At 37.4% G+C, this 21,171-nt stretch overlaps 3 protein-coding genes across 3 annotated transcripts; 1 reads left to right on the plus strand and 2 right to left on the minus strand.

Moving 5' to 3' along the window:
- Nucleotides 101-2,020, minus strand: LOC18777055 (leucoanthocyanidin dioxygenase). The gene is made up of 2 exons (XM_007210458.2): nucleotides 1,105-2,020; nucleotides 101-888 (listed from the first exon to the last, which is right to left on the minus strand). The coding sequence occupies exons 1-2, from the start codon at nucleotides 1,611-1,613 to the stop codon at nucleotides 324-326; spliced, it is 1,074 nt and encodes a 357-aa protein (XP_007210520.1). The 5' UTR covers nucleotides 1,614-2,020; the 3' UTR covers nucleotides 101-323.
- LOC18776947 (PGR5-like protein 1A, chloroplastic) lies at nucleotides 11,511-15,107 on the plus strand. The gene is made up of 10 exons (XM_007211137.2): nucleotides 11,511-11,891; nucleotides 12,549-12,664; nucleotides 12,905-13,001; nucleotides 13,121-13,221; nucleotides 13,311-13,367; nucleotides 13,605-13,681; nucleotides 14,019-14,070; nucleotides 14,196-14,306; nucleotides 14,427-14,524; nucleotides 14,758-15,107. The coding sequence occupies exons 1-10, from the start codon at nucleotides 11,705-11,707 to the stop codon at nucleotides 14,825-14,827; spliced, it is 966 nt and encodes a 321-aa protein (XP_007211199.1). The 5' UTR covers nucleotides 11,511-11,704; the 3' UTR covers nucleotides 14,828-15,107.
- LOC18778007 (histone deacetylase complex subunit SAP18) lies at nucleotides 15,422-17,698 on the minus strand. Its single transcript, XM_007209645.2, has 6 exons — nucleotides 17,478-17,698; nucleotides 17,351-17,383; nucleotides 16,568-16,678; nucleotides 16,365-16,460; nucleotides 15,853-15,927; nucleotides 15,422-15,763 (listed from the first exon to the last, which is right to left on the minus strand). The coding sequence occupies exons 1-6, from the start codon at nucleotides 17,634-17,636 to the stop codon at nucleotides 15,731-15,733; spliced, it is 507 nt and encodes a 168-aa protein (XP_007209707.1). The 5' UTR covers nucleotides 17,637-17,698; the 3' UTR covers nucleotides 15,422-15,730.

Here is a 21,171-nt window from a genome sequence, read left to right on the forward strand (position 1 = left end):
TTAAAATGGATTGCATTATGGTTGCCTAGGTGTAAATTTTCCAGCTTAATAAACAATATGAAGCACTTATATATACCAAACTTGAAGATGCCAAGTTACATAAAATAAGAAAAATGAAACCACCCATTTAATGAGATCTGGACTAGAAATAGCCATTAATCACAGGTACGAGGGAAATAAAATAAATATTATTCAACAAAGCAGGTAGACAGTAGCTAGAAGAGCAGATACATGGCAACCAAGATATATCATCCAAACTAAGCCATAAATGGCTTCATAAGTACGATAATTTCACAATAATATGATAACTAATATAAGCAGCTTCACTTGTTGAGCAGAGCTTCTTGACTCTTCCTGAACAATTTGTGCTGAATGTGCTCAGCAAAAGTTCTTGGTGGGAAGATTGGCGGCTCAGTCTCCGACACAGTTTCCGGGAGCGGCTTAAGGATGATCTTCTCCTTTGGTGGCTCACAGAAAACTGCCCATGAAATCCTCACCTTCTCCTTGTTCACCATTCCTCTGTGAAGAATGCTTTTGTACTTACCATTGCTCAAAATCTCAATGGTGTCCCCAATATGCATGATAATGGAATTTGGAACACACTTGGCAGTGACCCACTTGCCTTCATAGAAAAGCTGCAGGCCAGGAACCATGTTGTGGAGTATGAAGGTGAGTGCACTGACATCAGTGTGAGCTTCGACACCAAGTGCAAGCTCTGGCTGAGGGCAAAGTGGGTAGTAGTTGATTTTCATTTGCAAGAGAAGCTCCTCAAGCCCCCCAACTTCCTTCTCCAGCCTCCCTTCTTCCAATCCCAACCCAAGTGACAGCACGCGCAGTACCTTGGTTGCTAGCGCCCTCAGTTCCTTAGCATACTCGGCGGTAGCCTCACTGCAAAGGTATTAACTATCTATGTTAACAGAAATATTGAGGGTCTGAAAAAACAAAATTGTTGATAAGACAGAATATTGATATCTATGAAAAGAAAGTTATGTAAACAATTGATAATTCGTTAAAGAATGTTGTGTTATTTTCGAGGATATGTTCAAAATTTTCATTCAATTAAGCATGATAAGATTTTTTTTTTTTTTTTCCTTGAGTACTTACATGTAATCAGCAGGTGTTTGAGGCCAAATGGACAAGTCACGCTTGTCCTCAGGGTATACAAGGTGGAAGAAGTAGTCCTCCCACTCAAGCTGCCCAGAAGCATTGTTTGCAAGCTTGCTTCCATAGCCTTGAATTTTGCCAGAGGCCTGGTCATTGGCATACTTCTCCTTTTGCTCAATGGGAAGATCGAAAAAGGCCTTCCCGGCCTTCCTGACACGGTCCATGAGCTCATCGGAGATGCCATGGTTCACAAGGTGCATGACACCCCAGTCCACTGCTGCCTTCTTCAACTCCTCCCTGCATCTCTCTCTCACATTTTCGTTCTCAGAGTCTATCTCCTTCAAATCAATGGTGGGAACTTGAGGCCCATCAGTGCTCTTCTCCTGTTCGAAGATGTCACTGATGTTTATGAGCTCTTCCTTGGGTCTGATGTACTCCTTTGGGATTGTTGCAATTCCACTGCTGGACAAGGTCTCAACTCTTGAGTTCACTGAATCAGAGCTCACCATTTTGGCAGCCGGCTCTTCGTAAGCTCTGAACTCTTGGCTAGCTTTCTTTGATAGCTTTTTTACACTAAAAGTGCAGGCCTATACTCTTTTCTTATGGTGGATTGATGAACCAATGGTTTAATGGTGTATTGGTAATGTCGCTTTTATAGTAGTGTAGCCAAATTAGTAGTTGGGGTTGCTTATAGAGACATTTCAAGGGGAACTTCTTACCAACTAGAGAGAGTGTGTGTGCGTGTTAGAGAGAGTGGAGAATGTGTTTGTGTTGATTTTTTGTGATGTTGGTTCCGTTGTCCATGTGACCTTCTCACCCACCGGACTTCTCATACAAGGAAGGTTTGACTGGAGGGTGGGCATGCATGGGATTTAAGCTACAACCCTACCCGTCCTTTCAGAGTTTCAAACAGTGCCAGCTACAAGACTTCTGTTCTTCAATTTTCAATTTCATATGTGCCTAACTATAGCCCTTTAAATGCCTTGTGCTAGGAACTAATTTGTTTTATGTTTTTGGTCTATAAACTAATAATTAGTCACACATTTGGCTACCCTAAACAAAGAGGCCCCTAAGCATTATTTGTTGCATTCCAATTACTAACTCAGTTTCTGGAAGTTGTGTTGGAACCACTTCCAATTATACCTTATTTCACTGGCTAATAATCCAAACTCTGTGTTTTATTTTCTGTAGGGATGATATCGGGGATGGGAGAATCGAGTACACGATCAATCTCAGGTGTAAATACTTTTATCCATTTAAACAACAAGTATTTTACTAATATTTCAAACTTTTGAGCCTAAGTTCCCCGAATAATTTATTTGGTTTCCTAAATCCACATTCTCCGTATTCAATAAAAAAAGGGCAAAAGTTAAACTCTTGTCATAAGCGTGTATTTTTTTGCCGCTAGAGCAATAAGTCCGTACAAGTAACATTGTGATCTCGTATTATAATTGCTTCTTTGACTTTTCCATGTTTAATGTATTCAATTTTAAACAGTCATAAGTAGGTTGTGGTTTTTGAGAAAAGCAATAGTATATCAATAGCTAGAAAGTTCCTTTCTCATCCACAATGGGCCTGAATTGGTGCCACAAATCAGCGGGAGGTTGAGGTTCCATGCCCATCAAAACCACCACACATCGCTTGTGTCGTTGAGCACGTTTTACCTACCAGTAAGCAAAGAGGGCTCAACAAGACCAAACAGAGAAAACATCGCACCTCTCTTTCGTGCTAAATGCATACATGACCTCCTTTGACAACTGTAATAAAGCGGAGACACAGTCATTAACGTATTTGATGTAATGTAAGCTTGTTAGGTTGGTCTAATTCACCAAAAGAATTCCCCTTTAGGTGCTTTTGGGTTAGCTGGAAAAGTCTCTTGAAACTGTTTATGATTTTCTATTTTCTTTCGTTCTTGGATTTGGGGTCTGGAGGGAAGACTCGGCAGAAGTCTCCTGAAGACAGTTGGTTGATTTGGTACCTCGTGCGTGTCAACTACGCAACTTTCAGTCAGTCTACCTGCCTATATCTTTGTTACTTTCGTCCAAATCTTTTCCACTTCACTGTTTTTGCCTTTTGTCTTTCTTGCAAATCATAATTGTCTCATTGTCTTCAAAATATTATTGTTTATAACAACTTGTTAATTAGAATTTTATAGGTTATGCTATTAAACTATACTCTTCGAACTACACTCAAACTAAAATTCATCTAATTAATAATTTGGGTCGATGATGTAGCAATATATTATATTAGACTGTTCGATAAAAAAATACATTAGTAATGGATAAGTAGTTCAAAGAATTAAAAACTGTATTTGGTCTTTGAATTATTTACTCATATAATCCAAGTCAACACAGGAGGGTTAGTTGCAAGCTAATTTGTAGGGTGTGCATCAAACAAAACTATGTACTGTTGATAGGTCACTCGGGCGAAATCTGTGGGTAACTCCATTGTTTATATTATTATGATTCGATCCCTTGCTGGTAAAGACGGTTGATGTGACTATATATGAAGCATTTTTTAAAATTTTAAAATATTTAAATAGTCTCACGTCCTAATATGCTACATAAAATTGCTTCTCGGTTGTGCCCTGAGCTGTTCTTATTATTATTTTTTAAGTGACACCGTTATGGACGGAACAACACTAATTTCCTCGTCTGTCATATTTTACTCTTTTTTTTTTTCTTTCCATAATGAGAAGGTCAAGGAACCCATTCTCTGATGAAGTCGGAGATTGATTAAAATATTATGGGTACGAAGGTGGGAATTGGGGTACAATGCTTAACAGGGATGGAGATAAGAATAATATACTCACGAGCGGATCTATGTAGGGGCAAGATAGGTGAATTGATTCCTGCAAGTCCGGAATTCATCATTTGAGGCGAGAGATGTTGATTCTTACAAATTATTCACAAACTGCTTAATGAAATGCTCCAGAGGGCGCAGCGCAACGCACCCTTATATTGCCTTATAAATAAATGTCTTTGTCATTTTACTTTCATTTATTTTTATATTACTCAATTTACTTAAGTTTACAATGTAAATAAAGAAGTACCCCCCATTTCAATTCAAATAAAAATACTAGAAAATCAAATTCCCACCAAATCAAAATATGAAAAATCGATTTTAGTGCAAAATACGATTTAGGCTAAAAATGTTGGCTCATTAAGTCAATATATACTTCATACTAAAATCCCATAAAATCAAGTTTTCTTATTTGATATGTGAGGAATAAAAGCTGCCAAAAATTATCTTGAGAAAATGAATATTCTGAAAAATCATTTTTCATACTTGGCCAATATTTTTACATAAAAATAATTTTTCATGTATGATATGAATGCATGAAGGGACATAAAGTCAATTTAGGTAAAAAAATATTAGATGTTCAATTTACGAAGAGTTTTACAAGAATAACACAAATATTTGCTTGAATAAGCTTCCCGAAAGACAATACTCATAAGGGTCCAAAGTTTGAGAGTTCGAGCCAAAAGGAATGCAGATAAAGTCCAAAATCAAAACGACGACATACTTCAAAAATGACGTAAATGCCCTAAAATGAGCAGGATTGCGCTAATATATGACATCTTTTATGTCGAATAGGACGAGACGCTTTGGGAGGTAAAGAGGATTGTGCTAATTTTTTGGTTTATTATCACATTCTTAGAGATATTTTTGGTTTGTCTTTTTTTTTTCTTTTTTTTTTTTGAAGTTGATGTAGTTCTCTTTGATAATAAACATAAGTATTTTGTATGATTTTATCTATTAACTATGAATTAGAATATTATCGTTTCATTTCAATGGGTCTATTTTGTATAGAATTTTTTTTTAACCTTTTACATGTTGACCCCCGGAATGGAAATTCTTGGATCCGCCACTGGATATACTCACCCTCGATTAGACCCATTGTCATCCCTACAAATATGTGATATTATTGAACGATTAAAAAACACTATGGGCACAAGATTTGTATCAATTTAATGGAATTTAATTAAAAATCTAGATTATTTAGAAAATTATATTAATACATGTCAAAATTATATGTCCAAGATATGATCATCATTATAGAGGTACTAGCACCACCATCACACATCTTAATAATATATTTATATGAATTTATATATATATAATTTAAACGGGGAGGATTCAGATTGGTGATTAGAATACTATCCCCGCCCCTCCCTAAATATCAAACCCAAAACCTAAATCCACATTGAAATGAACTGCGGCAGTTTTCGTACTCGGGTCCAAGTACCAACCCATTTAATTTGAATTGTTTTTACTTGATTTTTTTTTTCTTCCAAAAACTGTATTTGGTCTTTGATATATACGTCTAACAACATTTGTCAAACTCTATTGATTCTTACACTACTTACTGGCAAAAAAATATAATAAAAAATTAACATGGGGGTTTAGTAAAAGAAAAATGAAAAAGTCAAAAGCTTTTATTATTTTTAATTTTTAAAATATTTCATGATTAGCTTATTTTCCAATATATATCAGTCCCGATTTCTTGGACCACATGGGTTTAAGAGATTGTAATCATTTATCGTTAGATGTTAATTTAACGATTTAAAAAAATTTATTAAAATGAGTGCAAGAGTGAGTGAACCATTAGATTAACATCCAACGGTGAGTGACCACAAATCTCTTGGACTCTTATAGTTCAAGAAATCGGGACTGTCATATATATATATAGAGCCACGTGTATGAATCATTTAACAATTTTCACATGTTAGTCATTTTCCAAGTCAAATCTGATAGTTAAGTTTTTTTTTTTTGGAATTAAGCAATTACCACCATAATAACCAAATTAGTCTCTCTGCACGCGCTTTTGCTCATGTGAGAGGTTTTTTTTAAAAAAAATTTAAATTTATTTTAGAATTAAAAAAGATAATGGATATTTGTGTTCTGAATTTTCTTTTAATTTTAATTTTTTTAATGCGAAAAATTGTGAAATTACCATATTATCCTCATTTAATTAATAATTTCAATTCTTAATGTTTGCATTAACCAAGGGCATTTTCTGGTATTTTGAATGTTTCACCATTCTCTGCCTTTTGCTTTATATATATAGATAAAATAATATAATATTAATAGTCATTTTCAGCATAACTTGGAAAATTATCCAGTCCAACTAATCATCCTCCCAACCCCCACACATGCAGTTAATGAAGCAAGAAGAATTCTGAATTCTCAGTCTCACACTCGTGCAAGGAAGGAAAACCAAATCGTTAAATAGGTTCGTATATGTTCCTCTTTTCTCTCCAAGACTAGTATTTGTCAATATGGTTTTATATTTAATTTAATTCCACGCAGACATGAAAAAGGCCAAAAAAAAAAAAAAAAAAAACCCTATTCATGATTAAGAACATGGAAGACTGTGTTTACAGGTTCAATGGGCTCGTAACAAATTTGACAGTAGAAGACAAATTGAACACTCTCAAATATTAGTGGGCTCATAACTAAATTAAAATTCATGACGCAAATAGTTAGAATCACACAAATTCAGAAGGCATTGGCATTGCAAACATGCAAATAGAATGGCAACAAATGCGTCACACACTGAAACCCCCACCTACCCACGCGGGCACCTTGTGTAGTGCGTGCATGAGGCCAATCTGGAGAAAGCATCAGAAATCTTTTTTTTGTTTTTGTTTGAAAAGATGCCTTCATAATAGGCAGAGAAACCGCAAACAGAACAACATCAACAAAGGGCCCAAATCCACAAAGGAAATATGAGGGTGCCCCACCAAACATTAGCAGACAAAGAGATTCCAGTACAGCCATATGAATAAGCTAAAAGAGGAGAGAAACAACAGACAAGGACGAGATCCATTGTCAACTCTAACTAGCTTGGGAAGAACAGATTTCATGGAGCCAATGCCAAGTGGTTGATTCTATAGTTTAAGTTGCCCCTGAAACAAACCCCTGCACCCACGGGTAAAGTAACAAAATGTGCTCAATGGTTTCTGGGTGTGTGGAGCAAATTTGGCAAAGAGGAGACCGACCAATTTTTCTTTTAAACAAATTTTATGAGGTAGCCAAGCAGTTTCGGAGGGCTCTCCACATAAAATTTTATGAGGTAGCACACGAACCCACGGTGAATTAGGTTTATCCAGGATCCTCCAGCTTTGTTTTGCCAAAAAAGCTAGGTTGAACTCTTGCAAACTCCTGAATCCCATACCTCCCTCAACTTTTGATATGCCCAGAGATTTCCAACTAACCCAATGAACTTTTGTTTCATCTTCCTTCTGGCCCCACCAAAATTTGGCAAGCAAGGCATCAATTACTTTACATAAAGAGGTGGGAAGCTTGAAGACATTCATGGGATATGTTGGGATGGCAAGTGCCACGGCTTTAATCATAATGTCACGCCCCGCCTGCCTTCCCTTTTACATGATGTTGGCAGCCCCAAATATTTCCTTGGATCCTCAACTGCCCTTACCCCAAATATAAAGCATATGTTACTTCTCAGCCCTAAAGGAGTATTCTGGCCCAAAAAAATGTTGGATTTTGCCATGCTTATGGTCTGACCAGAGGCTGTGCAATTGGCATTTAAGAGGTGCATCATGTTGTGGCCGTTACTATACGTGGCTTTGACGAAGAATAAGGGAGTTATCAGCGAATAAGAGGTGGGAGAGAGTTGGTCCCTGTTTACTGATTTTGTGAATACCCGTATTTTAACAGATAAAAGAATATATTTATTTTTTGGATAAATTTGGACGATATTATTTTTTTAAGATATTTATTTTTTGGATAAACTTAGATGTTCTTATCATTTTAATATTGAAGTTTATTCCATCCCTAAAAACATTATAAATAGGAGCATAACCTTATAGTTTCTAAACATGAGAAATTAGAAAAACGGAGAGAGATTGGTGATGAAACTCTTGGAGCTTGGTTTGGATGATAGTACATGAAGATAGGTAGATGAGTTGTCTTGCCAATTTATTTTAAGGGCTCTCATTATCAAGTTGAGTGGTTTATGTAATGTGTTCTAAAAGTTGTTATTTTGTGATAAAATATGAAAACCATGAATTATCGTGGATTTGTTCTATTTACAAATATCTCTTTATTTCAAGTCAAGCACGTCTAATTTGGAGCAATCTTTCACACTATATATATATTGATTGGAATATTTGTGAAGTATGTATTATCCATGGAACATGAGAACTTCAATGTTGGGGTATCCGAGGGATAGATGTACCACACAAGGACATAGGGCAGTAAGGCCAATAGGGGTCACGTGGTTGGTTACATGCTATGAAGGATAACTGAGATATGAAGGGATGATGTGATATGATTTGGATTGGTGTATCTTTTCATGATATTTTCTAGAGTGTGTAAAACGGCATTGCTTGACTCTTACTGAGCTGTGGTTGCTCATCCCTCACCTATTTAATTTTTCAGATGAATTAGTGGGCAAGACAATGACTAAATTGGTTGAGGCTGAATTAGATGAGAGTGAGCTTTTTTTATTTATTGTAAAGTTGTAAGATTTTGGATATATTTTTATAAGAGAAGTTTATTTTAAACTCATGTTTCAGCTTCTTTTTATTTTATTTTACTTTCTCACGCATCAGGCGCGGAGTTTCCACCAACCTCCGGGTCCGGGGTGTGACAGATTTTGAGCCCTTGCAAGTAGTTAGTATTAGCAGCCTTTTGAATCATATGAGATAGAGCTTCACTTACAAAAAGGAATAGGTATGGTGACAAAGGGTCACCCTAACGAATCCCTCTAGAAGGGTTGAAAGTTTTGCCCGACTGGCCATTAACAACAACAGAGAAAGACACGGATCGAACACAGCCCATAATCAGTTTAACCCAATTTGCATGAAAAGCCCATCTTCAACATTACTTTCTCGACGAAATCTCATTCCACTCTATTGTATGCCTTGTTCATGTCAAGCTTCACCCCGATATCAAGAAATGGAAAACTTCATGGGCAATTAGGATGTTGTCATGTATTAACCTTTCAGAGACAAAGGCACTTTGGGCTTGAGAGATAATGAATGGTAGTAAAGGTTTGATACGGTTGGTAAGGACTTTGTAGAGAATTTTATATAAAAAGTTGCAAAGACGAATGGGCTTGAAATGAGTCACAGTTTAAGGTTCATTTGGAATAAGGATGAGATTGGTAGTGTTTAGGTTGCGGGGTTTATCATTTCCCCCCATAAACTCAGCAGCAGGCACTGAACCTCCCGACAAATTTGTTGCCACAAGTGCTAATAAAAAATTCCTTGAAATCATATGGACCCGGAGCCTTGAGAGCTCCTATCTCAAACACAGCATCCTTGATTTCTTGTGGGGCAATAGTTCTAAGCAAATCCATATTCATTGCATTAGATATCACTGGGTTTACACATTCCACAACATTCCCATCTCTCTGGGGCATAGGTAGTGACGCGTCGTCATCCCTCATGTCTTCTCTACGCGGCTCGTTGTCACGCGTTGTCATCCCTTGTACCTTCTTTGGGTTTCTGGCTCCCACATTTCTTCTCTCCAGTTTGAACAAGCTTTCCTGTTTGGGGTCGTGGTATTCGCTGATGATCGTCGCCATGGTCCTTTTTCTATACCTAGAGTTGACCTCCGGTGGGGGGCTAAAAGTACAGCTTTTCAGGGCATGACCCAACCTTCCACATTGGAAGCAGAAATTAGAAAGTCGCTCGAACTGGAATTCGACCCAAGACTTAGTGCCATATCTTCTCGTTAACCAGAAGCCAGTTGGGAGTGGGAGTTGTGAATTGATAAGAGCTCGAATTCTCAAGAATCCCCGGGCTTGAGCAGAATCTTCGAAATCATTGACTTCGCCCAGACGCTGGCCTATTTTTGCCATGTTTTCCATGTGGCATAAGTTCAGGGGCATGCCTCGTACCTGGACCCAGAATAGTACCATAGTGAATTGGACATCTTCCACAGCTGAGTTTTCAGGCCAGTGGTGGATACTGCAGCAGAATTTCATTACTGACCATTGTCCAAAATCTTCCTTGCCATCTCATCGTCCTGAGCTGTTATCGCGAAAACATTATCTTTGACCCATGTGATTTTGGCCTCACCAAGCTCTTGCCAAGCAGTCTTAAGGATGGACTTAACCGCTCCCCTGTTCGGCGTCCTGTCGGCTATCACCACTCCCAAGAGCTTAGGGCCCTGTTCCAAGTTCGAAACATTCAGCACATCTTCTAGTTGTAGCGCAAGATCTTCCGTATTTGTTTGGGCCATTGGTGACAGGTTAGGGGCAGGTATGGTGTTAGGTTGGAGTGGTACGTTCCTACACTAGTGTGTGTATGATTGGCACTGATTATGGTTGTTGAAGGCCTTTTGGTTGAGGATGATGGTTAACAATGAGAAGGCCTTATGGTGAGCTGGGGTTTAAAGATGTGAAGTAATTTAACTTTGTGTGTTGTGGCAATTTCTATTTTCTTGGTGGTTGGGTATGTGGTTTTTTGGTACTGGTGAATCGTTGGTTTGATAATGGTGGAGTTAATCGGCTGAGCTGAGGTGTGGAGTAAAGCAGGGTTCTTAGGTAGTTGGAGTTCATTCATTGTTTGAACTGGTGGAGTAAATGGCAGCAGCGAAGAATTTAATGGGCAGTTAAGAGCAAGATCTAACGGGGGATTGAGGGTTCTAAGAAGAGAAATAAATACAATGGGGATAGATCAAACCACCTACTCGGGATCTGGGGAGAGGGACTAAGATTGAAACTTAGAATGAATCACCATTACGGTGAGAAGTTCTCACAGATGAGAAAATGAGCTTCTTCAGCTAATGGCATTTTTTGATCATAAGCATCAGAAATCCTGAAGCATCAGAAATCTTGCTCACTCAATCTTGACAAGAAAAGTTTCTAGAGTTGACATGATGGATGGTTAATTAATTACATATAATTTTGTAATAATGAATAAATTTTATGTAAATATGCAACAATAATATAATAATACTACCGCACAAACTTATTTATTAATTTTTTGATACCAATACATATGTTATACCACATGACATGACAACCATGTTTTCTTACCATCTTGTATATTTAATTTTGGTCTGATTAATTCTCTCTTATTTTTTTCAGGTTACTCATCTAGTTATCTTCACATTTATATATATACATATATATATATATATATATATATATAATAGAAGAGAGATGAGAGGAGTACAGTCAACAGATCGAGGGGAAGAGGGGATTTAAATTCTTTTGGTTACTCTGCAATATCATGATTCATGTGTCACTTGTGTTGTGTTGGTATCAAAATATTGATAAAGAAGTTGACGCCCTTAACGTTATTGATAATAATAAGCATAAGTTTCTAAAAATAAGGACGTGGTGTTGAAAACATTTGTGAAACTGGAACTGTTTCGTTTGATAGTCTTTGAAAGCAGAGGACAAAAAAGCTGTTGGATTCCCTCCACACATTCCCCAGTAACCTTATCTCCTCATATGATTTTTCTCTCTGCTTTCCCTCCAAACAACCAAAAAAGAAAAAGAAAAAAATATGAACCCAAATTCAGATCACCAAAAATCAGATAACCCAAAATCTTGGTCTCCATTTACTGCTCTGCTCATTCTGTAGACAGAGGATTACTGGTCTTTTTCTCACTTCCAATGGCCACCAAATTAGCCTTCACCTTAACATCTCCAACCCCTTTTAATCCCTCTAGTCAGAGACCCTTTGTTTCTGTTTCTTCTCCCTCCACAAGGGTTGAGTCTTTTCAGTTCAGAGGGAGGCAGCTATGTCTCCGGCGCCGGCTTCTGGTTCTTCCCTCTAAGGCTACTGCTGACCAACGACAAGGTTAGGATCATCTGTCCATTTGAGGCTTTGAAATTGGTGTTTGGTGCTTGCTGGTTTAAGTTTTGTGAAATTATTGAATGAAATTAATATATATTTTTTTTTTATGCGAATGAAATTGATTGAGCATTGTGTATGATGATTGAAATTAACTAATTAAGTAATCAATTTCAAGTTCACTGCTGTATTCATTGTGATATGAATTGAACACTTAGCTTACTATAAAGGGTGTGCTTAGTTAATAGATAATATTGTAAATGGGTTCGTTCTTATATCTCCCAAGTCATGAAAGAATATGGTAACAAAACAAAATGATAAACTTAGATTTTTTCTAAATGTAATGCAAAAGAAAATTAGGGACTTGTTCATGATTCAGTCTTAAATTTTTTTTACTTGCACGGACAAGTGTCGCCATGTGAAATTTACTCTATAATGTGGAAAATGTTTTTTTTTTTTCCTCTTTGCGATATATACCACTTTTATTGATCACATTTCTTATCGATATGGGGATCATCTACATAATTTGTTTTCTACCTCCATGTCACCTTTGTAGAAAGCAATGTAGTCAATGTTCACAAATAAGTTTATTACTTAAATTTAGACTTCTTGCTTGGTTTTCCTTTGAAATTTCTTGAGTCAATTCCAATGTCTTTGTTTCAGACAAGGTTGAAGACGAGGAAGTTTTTGATGGCAAGATCCTGCAATATTGTAGCATAGACAAGAAAGGGAAGAAGTCTTTGGGTGAACTTGAACAAGACTTTCTTCAAGCTCTACAAGTAATTCTACACTGCATTTCAATGCTTTATGTTGCTATAGTGTTTTTCTGTTACACACATTATGATTCTATAAATAAAGAGATACAAGAAAAATACTAAATCTGGATCTCGGTTGCCTTGCACAACTAATGTAGGGAAAAAGTGCAATGGCTCCTTCAGTTACCTTGTTCTAGAAGTTAGCTATCTGTGTTTAAGATACTGACTATTTTTCTTCTTCTTCTTCTTCTTTTCATTCTAAAGTCATTCTATTATGATGGTAAAGCTATTATGTCAAACGAGGAATTTGATAATCTCAAGGAAGAACTAATGTGGGAGGGCAGCAGCGTTGTTATGCTAAGTATGGACCCCTTCATTTGTTTTTGAATGGGACTTGGCAACTCAATATCTTGAATTTCATAATGGTCATATTTTTTTAAGATTTAATTTCAGTTTCTCTTGTTTAATTTTACCATGCAGGCTCTGATGAACAGAAGTTTTTGGAAGCTTCAATGGCCTATGTGTCTGGGAAACCAATTCTGACAGACGAAGAGTATGATAAACTGAAGATGAGGCTAAAGGTTTGTTTTTGTTGGTTGGTTTCATGTCTTCTTTCCTTCTTTCCTCTCCATATGTATGCTTTAGCTGCGATCTTAACTTTATTTTGCAGACGGAAGGGAGTGATATTGTAGTTGAGGGTCCCAGATGCAGTCTCCGTACCAGAAAGGTGTGAAATGCTCAGTTTTCTTGCTCTTTCTCTATGTATCCATTGTATGCATTTACCGTTGTATACCATTGGCCTCATGTGGTGGCTCGGCTTGGACTAAATCGGAGCTAAGTCAAAGCCAGTCCTTATAAGTCCCACCTCTCTAGACGGGACTTGTACTGATTAACTTGCTTGCACAAATGAAGGCATAAATGGCCAACAGGGTTGTGCTTGTACTAATGAACTTGCTTCCAACAGGTTTACAGTGACCTGAGTGTTGACTATTTGAAGATGCTCCTGCTGAATGTCCCAGCAACTGTTGTTGCCCTAGCAGCGTAAGTCATATGATCATATCATCAAATGTAGGCTTAAAACTGACAATCCCATAGCTGCAGCTTTAATGCATGTGAACCTAAAAGAGTCTGTTTTGAGAATGCTATGTTATTCTGCTTCACAGCTCTTCTTTGAGTGAAAGGATATCTTCTTATTCTATATAATACTGCATCATTTTTTCTTGTTTTCATTTTAATCAACTTCCTCATGAAAATGATTAGAAAGTATAAACTGATTTTTATTTTTTGACTCTGTTCAAACTTAAAAATTATGCCTTTCCTATATTTTTTTATTTATTGAAACTCTGGTCTTAACTTTCCTTGTGTCCTGATCTGCTAGGTTCTTCTTCCTGGATGATGTAACTGGGTTCGAAATCACGTATCTTTTGGAGGTAAGCAGTCACCATATCCAGAGTTCCTTGTTCTAATTTCACACATATTTTGGGATGGCTAAAAGTCATTGGTTTTTGGATATGCTCTCTTTTAACACAACCTTTCATAAATTCTTGGGCTGCAGCTGCCAGAGCCATACAGCTTCATTTTCACATGGTTTGCTGCTGTTCCAGTCATAGTTTATTTAGCTCAGGCACTCACCAAACTGATTGTGAAGGATGTTCTGATCTTAAAGGTACAGAGAATTTGTCCTGTCAAATGTTAGTTCTTAACTTCTTATAAGTTATATGAAAATATTATGTATCTGATGTTGTTGATGCTATATTGCTATTAACATGTAACATTTATTTTATAGGGCCCTTGTCCAAACTGTGGTACAGAGAATGTGTCCTTCTTCGGGACCATACTATCCATTTCAAACGGCGGTGCTACCAACACCATTAAATGCTCAAAGTGAGTAAACAGCTAACCATTGATTCTATGAGCAATGCTCGGGTTAGTTGCCCACTATCGAATGGACGACTCTCAGCCGTTGATGCAAGTGGAACCTACATTGCATCAGTGACTGAGAGCCGGCCACTTGCATGGGGACAACCGATCTCAGGAAAATCTTTGATTCTAGTATCCACGTTTCCTCGTTTTTGTTCCCTTTAGTTTTAACTGTTATGAGTAATATTTGACTGCAGCTGTGGAACTCCGTTGGTTTATGATTCAAATACGCGTTTGATTACATTGCCAGAAGGAAGCAATGCTTGATTAGAATTTGGAACTTGGGAGTACGTATATTATCTACCCAACTCAATTATGTAGCATAAAAAGTAATGCATAAATCAGCACTTGTACTGTGTAAGTGGTTTCTTGTGCTGAATAATATACTCGAACGGTAGTTTTTTCTTCTTATTTGGATCTTCGAAAATCTCAGCAGTTGATTGTGAATATGAATACAAGGAGAGAAGATATCATGATCAGATAGTTCAGCTTTCACGCTTATCGTGCGATCTTAAATTCCAAATTTTGACAATAACTCAGTTGTGAAGCATTTTCTTTTCTCTATATTTGGGTTGTCTACAAATAACCCTCTCTGGACTGAAATGTGTAAACTAAGCCCCACAAAGTTGATCGCAATTTACTTGGTAATTTTTGTATATATTATGGTCCACAGGACCACAACTCTATGTCCATTATGGCCGTATGCAGTCTGCATAACTAAAGCTTCATCGACAACGGGCCTGTAACTCAACTGGTTAACTACAACTACTCATGCACCTTCGATTCCCCCTCCTTCATAATATCACTTGTATTAAAAATAAAATAAAATCTTAATCATGCCTGCCTAATGCCAGTAATAAATACTTAAAAAATTGTCCAGCTAATATATGATAAAGTGTTTTCTCATGTAGCAAGAACTGAAAAACCAATAGTACTAAGATTACGATAATACTTCCTGAAGCGTTTCAACATCCATACAACATACAGAACGGCCTCCACAAGACGGTTGAGTAACGGCAGATAAAGCATATTAATACATCCACAAAAATGGGCATCAAATCAACTCTAAAGGTGGAAAAACATGAGACAGGTTCGCTCCTTCCTACTCAATCCATCTGAGATGCTGCCATTATAAAAGCATCACAGCTGATGCAGCAACCACCATCTTCTCTATAGGACCGCCACATCTAAATAATCCCCAATCTACATCACAGAATGGAAAGAAGTGAGAACACCCATCGTTTCCTTTTTTGGTTGAACACAATAAATTCAGACATAAAATTTCACTTTACCTGGAAGTTAAAATCATTCAATGCCTTGTTCTCATCCGGATTTCTACCATTTCCATAAGAATGTGTCATCCCAACCTTTAGAAATCCAAGAAACACAATTTTTAAAAAAACACAAATTAAATTAATGTGCATAAGTACACAAGTGGTGTATCTATGATGATGTATAGATCATAATATACATGGCTCAACTGCATCCGTACCTAAGCTATATTGTTTCCAACCTACCTATACTCTGTATCAATATCATACTGTATGCACGCCCATAGAATATGCCAAATGTGACAGAAAACAAATTTAAAAGAGGTGAAAAGATACATATGAAATTCACTTTTTTTCTTTTGATAGCACATAAGCTTTTCACATTAATGAGCATAAGTTTCAGTTGAAGCAGAAAAAATGATTTATTTATCTGTAAAGTGGAGCATAAAGAAAGTCTTGATAGCTTGATTTGAAAACCTAAAATGTATCATAATACATGCATATATATCACTAAATGAGAAGGTAGTAAGTACCGTTTTCACAACAAAATGACCGCGCCTGTCAGGGTATACAAAAGCAAAAGAAAGTTTTGCATTTCTTCTCCTAGCCTCTGGAGCAATCTCTTTGACCTGACAAAGAACTAGAATCATCTTTGGAGCAAGTAATATAAAATTATTCAACCAAATATGGCAAAGAGTATAGGATGGCATGACAATATAAAGAATGGACCACATACAAGATCAGTTAGCTCGCGAAGTGTCGCGTCTTTCCATGTATAAATTTGGACCTCATCTTTGGGTTCCTTGCCTCTGACTGCAAAATCCTCATTATTATGATGACTTCCAATCTGCAGAAAGATAAGTTAAATGAAATCGTAAAATGCTAAATCGGAATATCATCAGCCAAACCATGTGTCTCTTTCATTTCCTTTGTATTAACATTGACTTCCCTCGCTAACACTGCTGGTAAATTCTCCTACAACGTGAGTTTCCTCAGACTTCAAAACCAAATTATTACTGCTTATGATGGTACAGGAAACCCAATGTAATTCTCTTTCCCCCATCCGAATCTTATCTCAGAATCACCACCATAACTTTCAACCGAACTGATTTCAGAGCCTAGTTAGAGCAACCATGTTAAAGGCCAAGAGTGAGTGAGCCACTAATATATGTAGTTAAGAGTAGGGACTTCATAAGCACATTTGTAAGAACAAGTTTCAATCGTTTCCCTTTCACTCTCTAATGGTGCAAAAAGCATTCCCAAACAACCCTAATGCTTTTCTAACACTACTCTGCAACAAAATCAACAATATCTACTTCCACAAAAAGACCTTTAAGTCAAGTAAAGATTGAAGTTTTAAAAGGGTCATCTGATTTTGAATATAGAAAAAGAATTAGCACAAGAAGAAGCTGAACACTACTACCCAGTCATGAACAATTTCCGAAACCCAATTTGACAACAATAAAATACTTAAAAACTATAAATAAATCAATAAAACACTAACTGGACTTGCACATACCTTAGTGAAAACCCGAAGCAACAAAGGGCAAGTCTGCACATAAACCAGCAAGAAAGTAAGTTGAAAACAAAATTTGAAAAACATAGAAACCCTAAAGAAGCAAACAGCAAAGCTTGAAAGGGAGCACCTTTTCACGGTCGACGGGCTCGAGGCGGGGAGGGGGCGGGGGCGGTGGACCCCTAGAGTGAGGAGGAGGAGGGAGGGGTCTGCCGGTTGGACCTCGGGTCTGGGCTTGGTTCTGGGGACCCGGTCCGCCCATCTTGTCGTCTCTGTTTCTCCTCTCCATTGTTGAAGTCCTTCCCTGAGCTTTTTGGTTCGAGAATGATTTCGGGTTTTCGGGTTTGAGTTTGGGACTTTGGGTTAATGTAGTAGAATTTGTACTGTACGGATACGGGTCATGAGTCTTTAGCCCACTGAAACAAAAGGCCCGAAAAAGCCCATGGAGTTGCCAATCACTAATATTAAAGGCTTATTTATGTATATGGTCCATGTGCTTTCAAACTTATCTCAGATTACCACATGTGTTTGCAAACGTCTCAAAGTACCCTCCAACCTTTTAAAAACAGTCTCACGTTACCCGTTCCGTCAATTTTTTAGACGTTCCGTTACAAGCGTTGTGCCCCACTTCGTTTTAATCTTTAACCTCTTCGAATAAGGATTTCTCAGTTCTAAGAAAGGGAAAAATTGGGTGAGAAGGGGAAATTGGAGAAGAGGGCTTAGGGTTTGTGAAAATCTGAGTTGCCTTCGATTTTGGGAGAATCTGGAGAAGAAATTAGGGATTTATAGAACTCTGAGGTGGAGTTTGAAATTGGGAGATTGTGAAGTAGAAGATTTGGATTGATGGAAACAGGAGAGAAGCAAGGAGAAGCAAGGCATGGCCAATGGTGTCATTGTGGGAAGTTAGCACGGATGCAGACTTCTTGGACCAGTTCAAACCCAGGGCGGAGATTTCTAGTCTGCCCAAAGTCAAAGGTAAGCATATTTAAGATCAAATTTTCAATCTTTATTTTGGGCATCACAAATTGATAGAGTTTTTATTGATGAAAGTGTTAGTCATTGATGAAATTTTCAGTCATTTTATTATGAAATTTTCAGTCATTTTTCTTGGTTGATACAGGGAAGTGGAGAAAAAGGATGTAGGTTTTTCAGTGGTTTGATACAGAAATGTGTGAGCGTTCAAAGTCTTTGATACCTGGTTTGCTGAGGAAGAGTGATAGGGTGGAGAAGGAAAATGCAAAGATTCGAGCAAAGTCAAAAATATTGTGGGCTGCTATGTTGCTTTCCTGGTTGGTGGTGTTTGCCATGAAGATGAATTAGGCACTTTGGCAATAGTTCAGTGGGCACTGTAATTTGAGAACAAATGTTAATGTAATGTAAGGCACTTTGGCAGTAGTTTAGTGGGCAAATTTAATTTGAGAACAAATGCTAATCTAATGTAAGGCACTTTGGCAGTAGTTATGTTAGTGTAATGTAATGTAATTTGGTGTAATGTAATGTAATGCTAGTTAAGTTTGTTGATTGTAATTTATTTAGAGGTTACAAATGGTGACATGAATGGTAACTTGTTTAGAGGTTACAAATGGTGACATGAATGTAATGCTAGTTAAGTATGATCTGTGATATGAATGGTAACTTGTTTAGAGGTTACAAATGGTGACATACTGAATGGTCAATTATCTATAACATACATCAATAATCCCACAAACCAAATATAAACACAAACCAAAACAAGTTCCAACCGTAACAGCCTTAGGAATATAAGCACAAACCAAAACAGGTTCCAAATAGGTTCCAACCATAACAACCTTAGAAATATATTTACAAACTAAAATAGGTTCCAAAACAGGTTCCAACCATAACAGACATCAAATATACAGGTTCCAACCATAACAGACATCAATAATCCCACAAACCAACAACCATGTCTGGACCATTAAAGTCTTCCACAACATTCAAGGATGAAAAAAAGGATCTTTGACAAAATGGCTCCTATGTTGATCTTTCATCCTCCTCCTACGTTGTTGTACTTGAGATTGTTTGGCAGGTTCAGATGCTTGAGATGGTTGGATTGAGAAGCATCAGCTACTTGAGATAGTTGGGATTGAGAAGCATCAGCTCCTTCAGATGCCTGGGATTGAGAAGGCCTTTAGGAACCGCTTGCTTGTTTCCTTTGCCTTAATTGCATACTCTGTTGTCTGCTACTTTGGTCTCCACCATCTCTCCTTCTTACCTAAAACAAATAATAATTAGAAGTTTCCATGATATGAAATTTTGATTGGTAAAAACATAGTTGAAACTGTGGCACTTACGTACTGCAAGTTTTTCCTTGGCAACTTTTCTCTTCCTAGTAGGCTTTGTGTTGGGATTTCTAGGTTCTTAATAAGCAAAGTCATCAAGTCAGAAACCAAATCAAATACATTTAAATGTAAAGCAATAAGCCTATAATGACACATACCTTACAACTAATTCGATTATGCCTTTCTCCACTGCAATTGCCATACTTTAAAGGGATGTCATACCTAGGAAGCTTATGTGGATTAGCAGGTTGTTTAGGTTCATCAACAACTTGTTTTCTTGTCTTCTTAGGCCTACCAGGCTGCTTGTGGTATTTCGGAGGGAGTAATGAAGGTAAATTAATCTTCATCCACTGATCTTGGCTAGTCATAGACATAATCATTGGTTCTTAGGCTCTCAAATAAGCCTCTTTCTTGTACATTGCATCACAAAAGTCCTATGGATTCCCATGAAACCAACTTATTGCAGCACAAGCATGCAAACATGGTGTTCCATTCAAATCCCAAGCATGGCATGAACAAGAGTGGGCATTCAAATCAACTGCAAAGTTGCGGCCACTATGGTCCATTACTTCAAACTTATTCTGTCTAGTAGCCTTAGGAATGCAACACTGAGCTTTTCCTTTGTTTTTCTCTAATATCTTTCTAATTCTTGGCACAACTTGTCCATGTCATTTCTCACAGAAAACCCTTCTTCCAGCCATAAACAACATTATATACAACCGAATTCTTTCTACCATAGTCAAAACAGGCTTGTCTCTGGCATCCATTATGCTATGGTTAAATGCCTCACATAGGTTGTTCATAAGCATGTCACACTTGGAATCATTCTGAAATATGCCCCACTCCAATGCATAGGTTGTGCATGTTTAGACAACTCCAACATCTTTCTCATCTGTGCATGAAACCATGGCTCTGTTGTGGCCCTAGCAATTGCTTCCATTTGATGTTTCAAAGCAAGACCTCTATGTTCCAAATAGAAGTTTCCATATAGATGTTTCAAACAATGTTTATGCTCTGCATGAGGGAATAGAGCATCCACAGTATCTATTAACCTTTTTTGTTTGTCAGTCATAAATACATAACCATGGATATTCGTAATATTCATATCACCACTCAATAATTCTAAAAACTACAGCCACGTTGAATTGCTCTCAATCTCTACATATGCATAGGCAAGTGAAAACATTCCGTTGTTTGCATCAACTCCCATTGCAGAAAGCACTTGCCCAGGGTGAGGCCCTTTGACATGACACCTATCCAAGCAAACCACAGGCCTACAACCATCTAAAAACTCATTCTTGCAGGCTGCAAGATTTAATGATAAATGTACTTCCCACATTTCTGGTTCTTAACTCATGGCAATAATCCCACAATACTTCATATTGTTTACTGTAAGACCCCTCTACAATGTCAACTGTCATGGCTCTTGCTCTGTACACAGTTGCTCTAGATGGTCTATAACCATAGCCTTAGTCAACTTGCTCTGCAAAATAAGAAGCAGTCCAATTTGGATTGAGCCTTAAC

Source organism: Prunus persica, chromosome G5, assembly GCF_000346465.2.
Source record: "Prunus persica cultivar Lovell chromosome G5, Prunus_persica_NCBIv2, whole genome shotgun sequence".
Classification (NCBI taxonomy): domain Eukaryota; kingdom Viridiplantae; phylum Streptophyta; class Magnoliopsida; order Rosales; family Rosaceae; genus Prunus; species Prunus persica.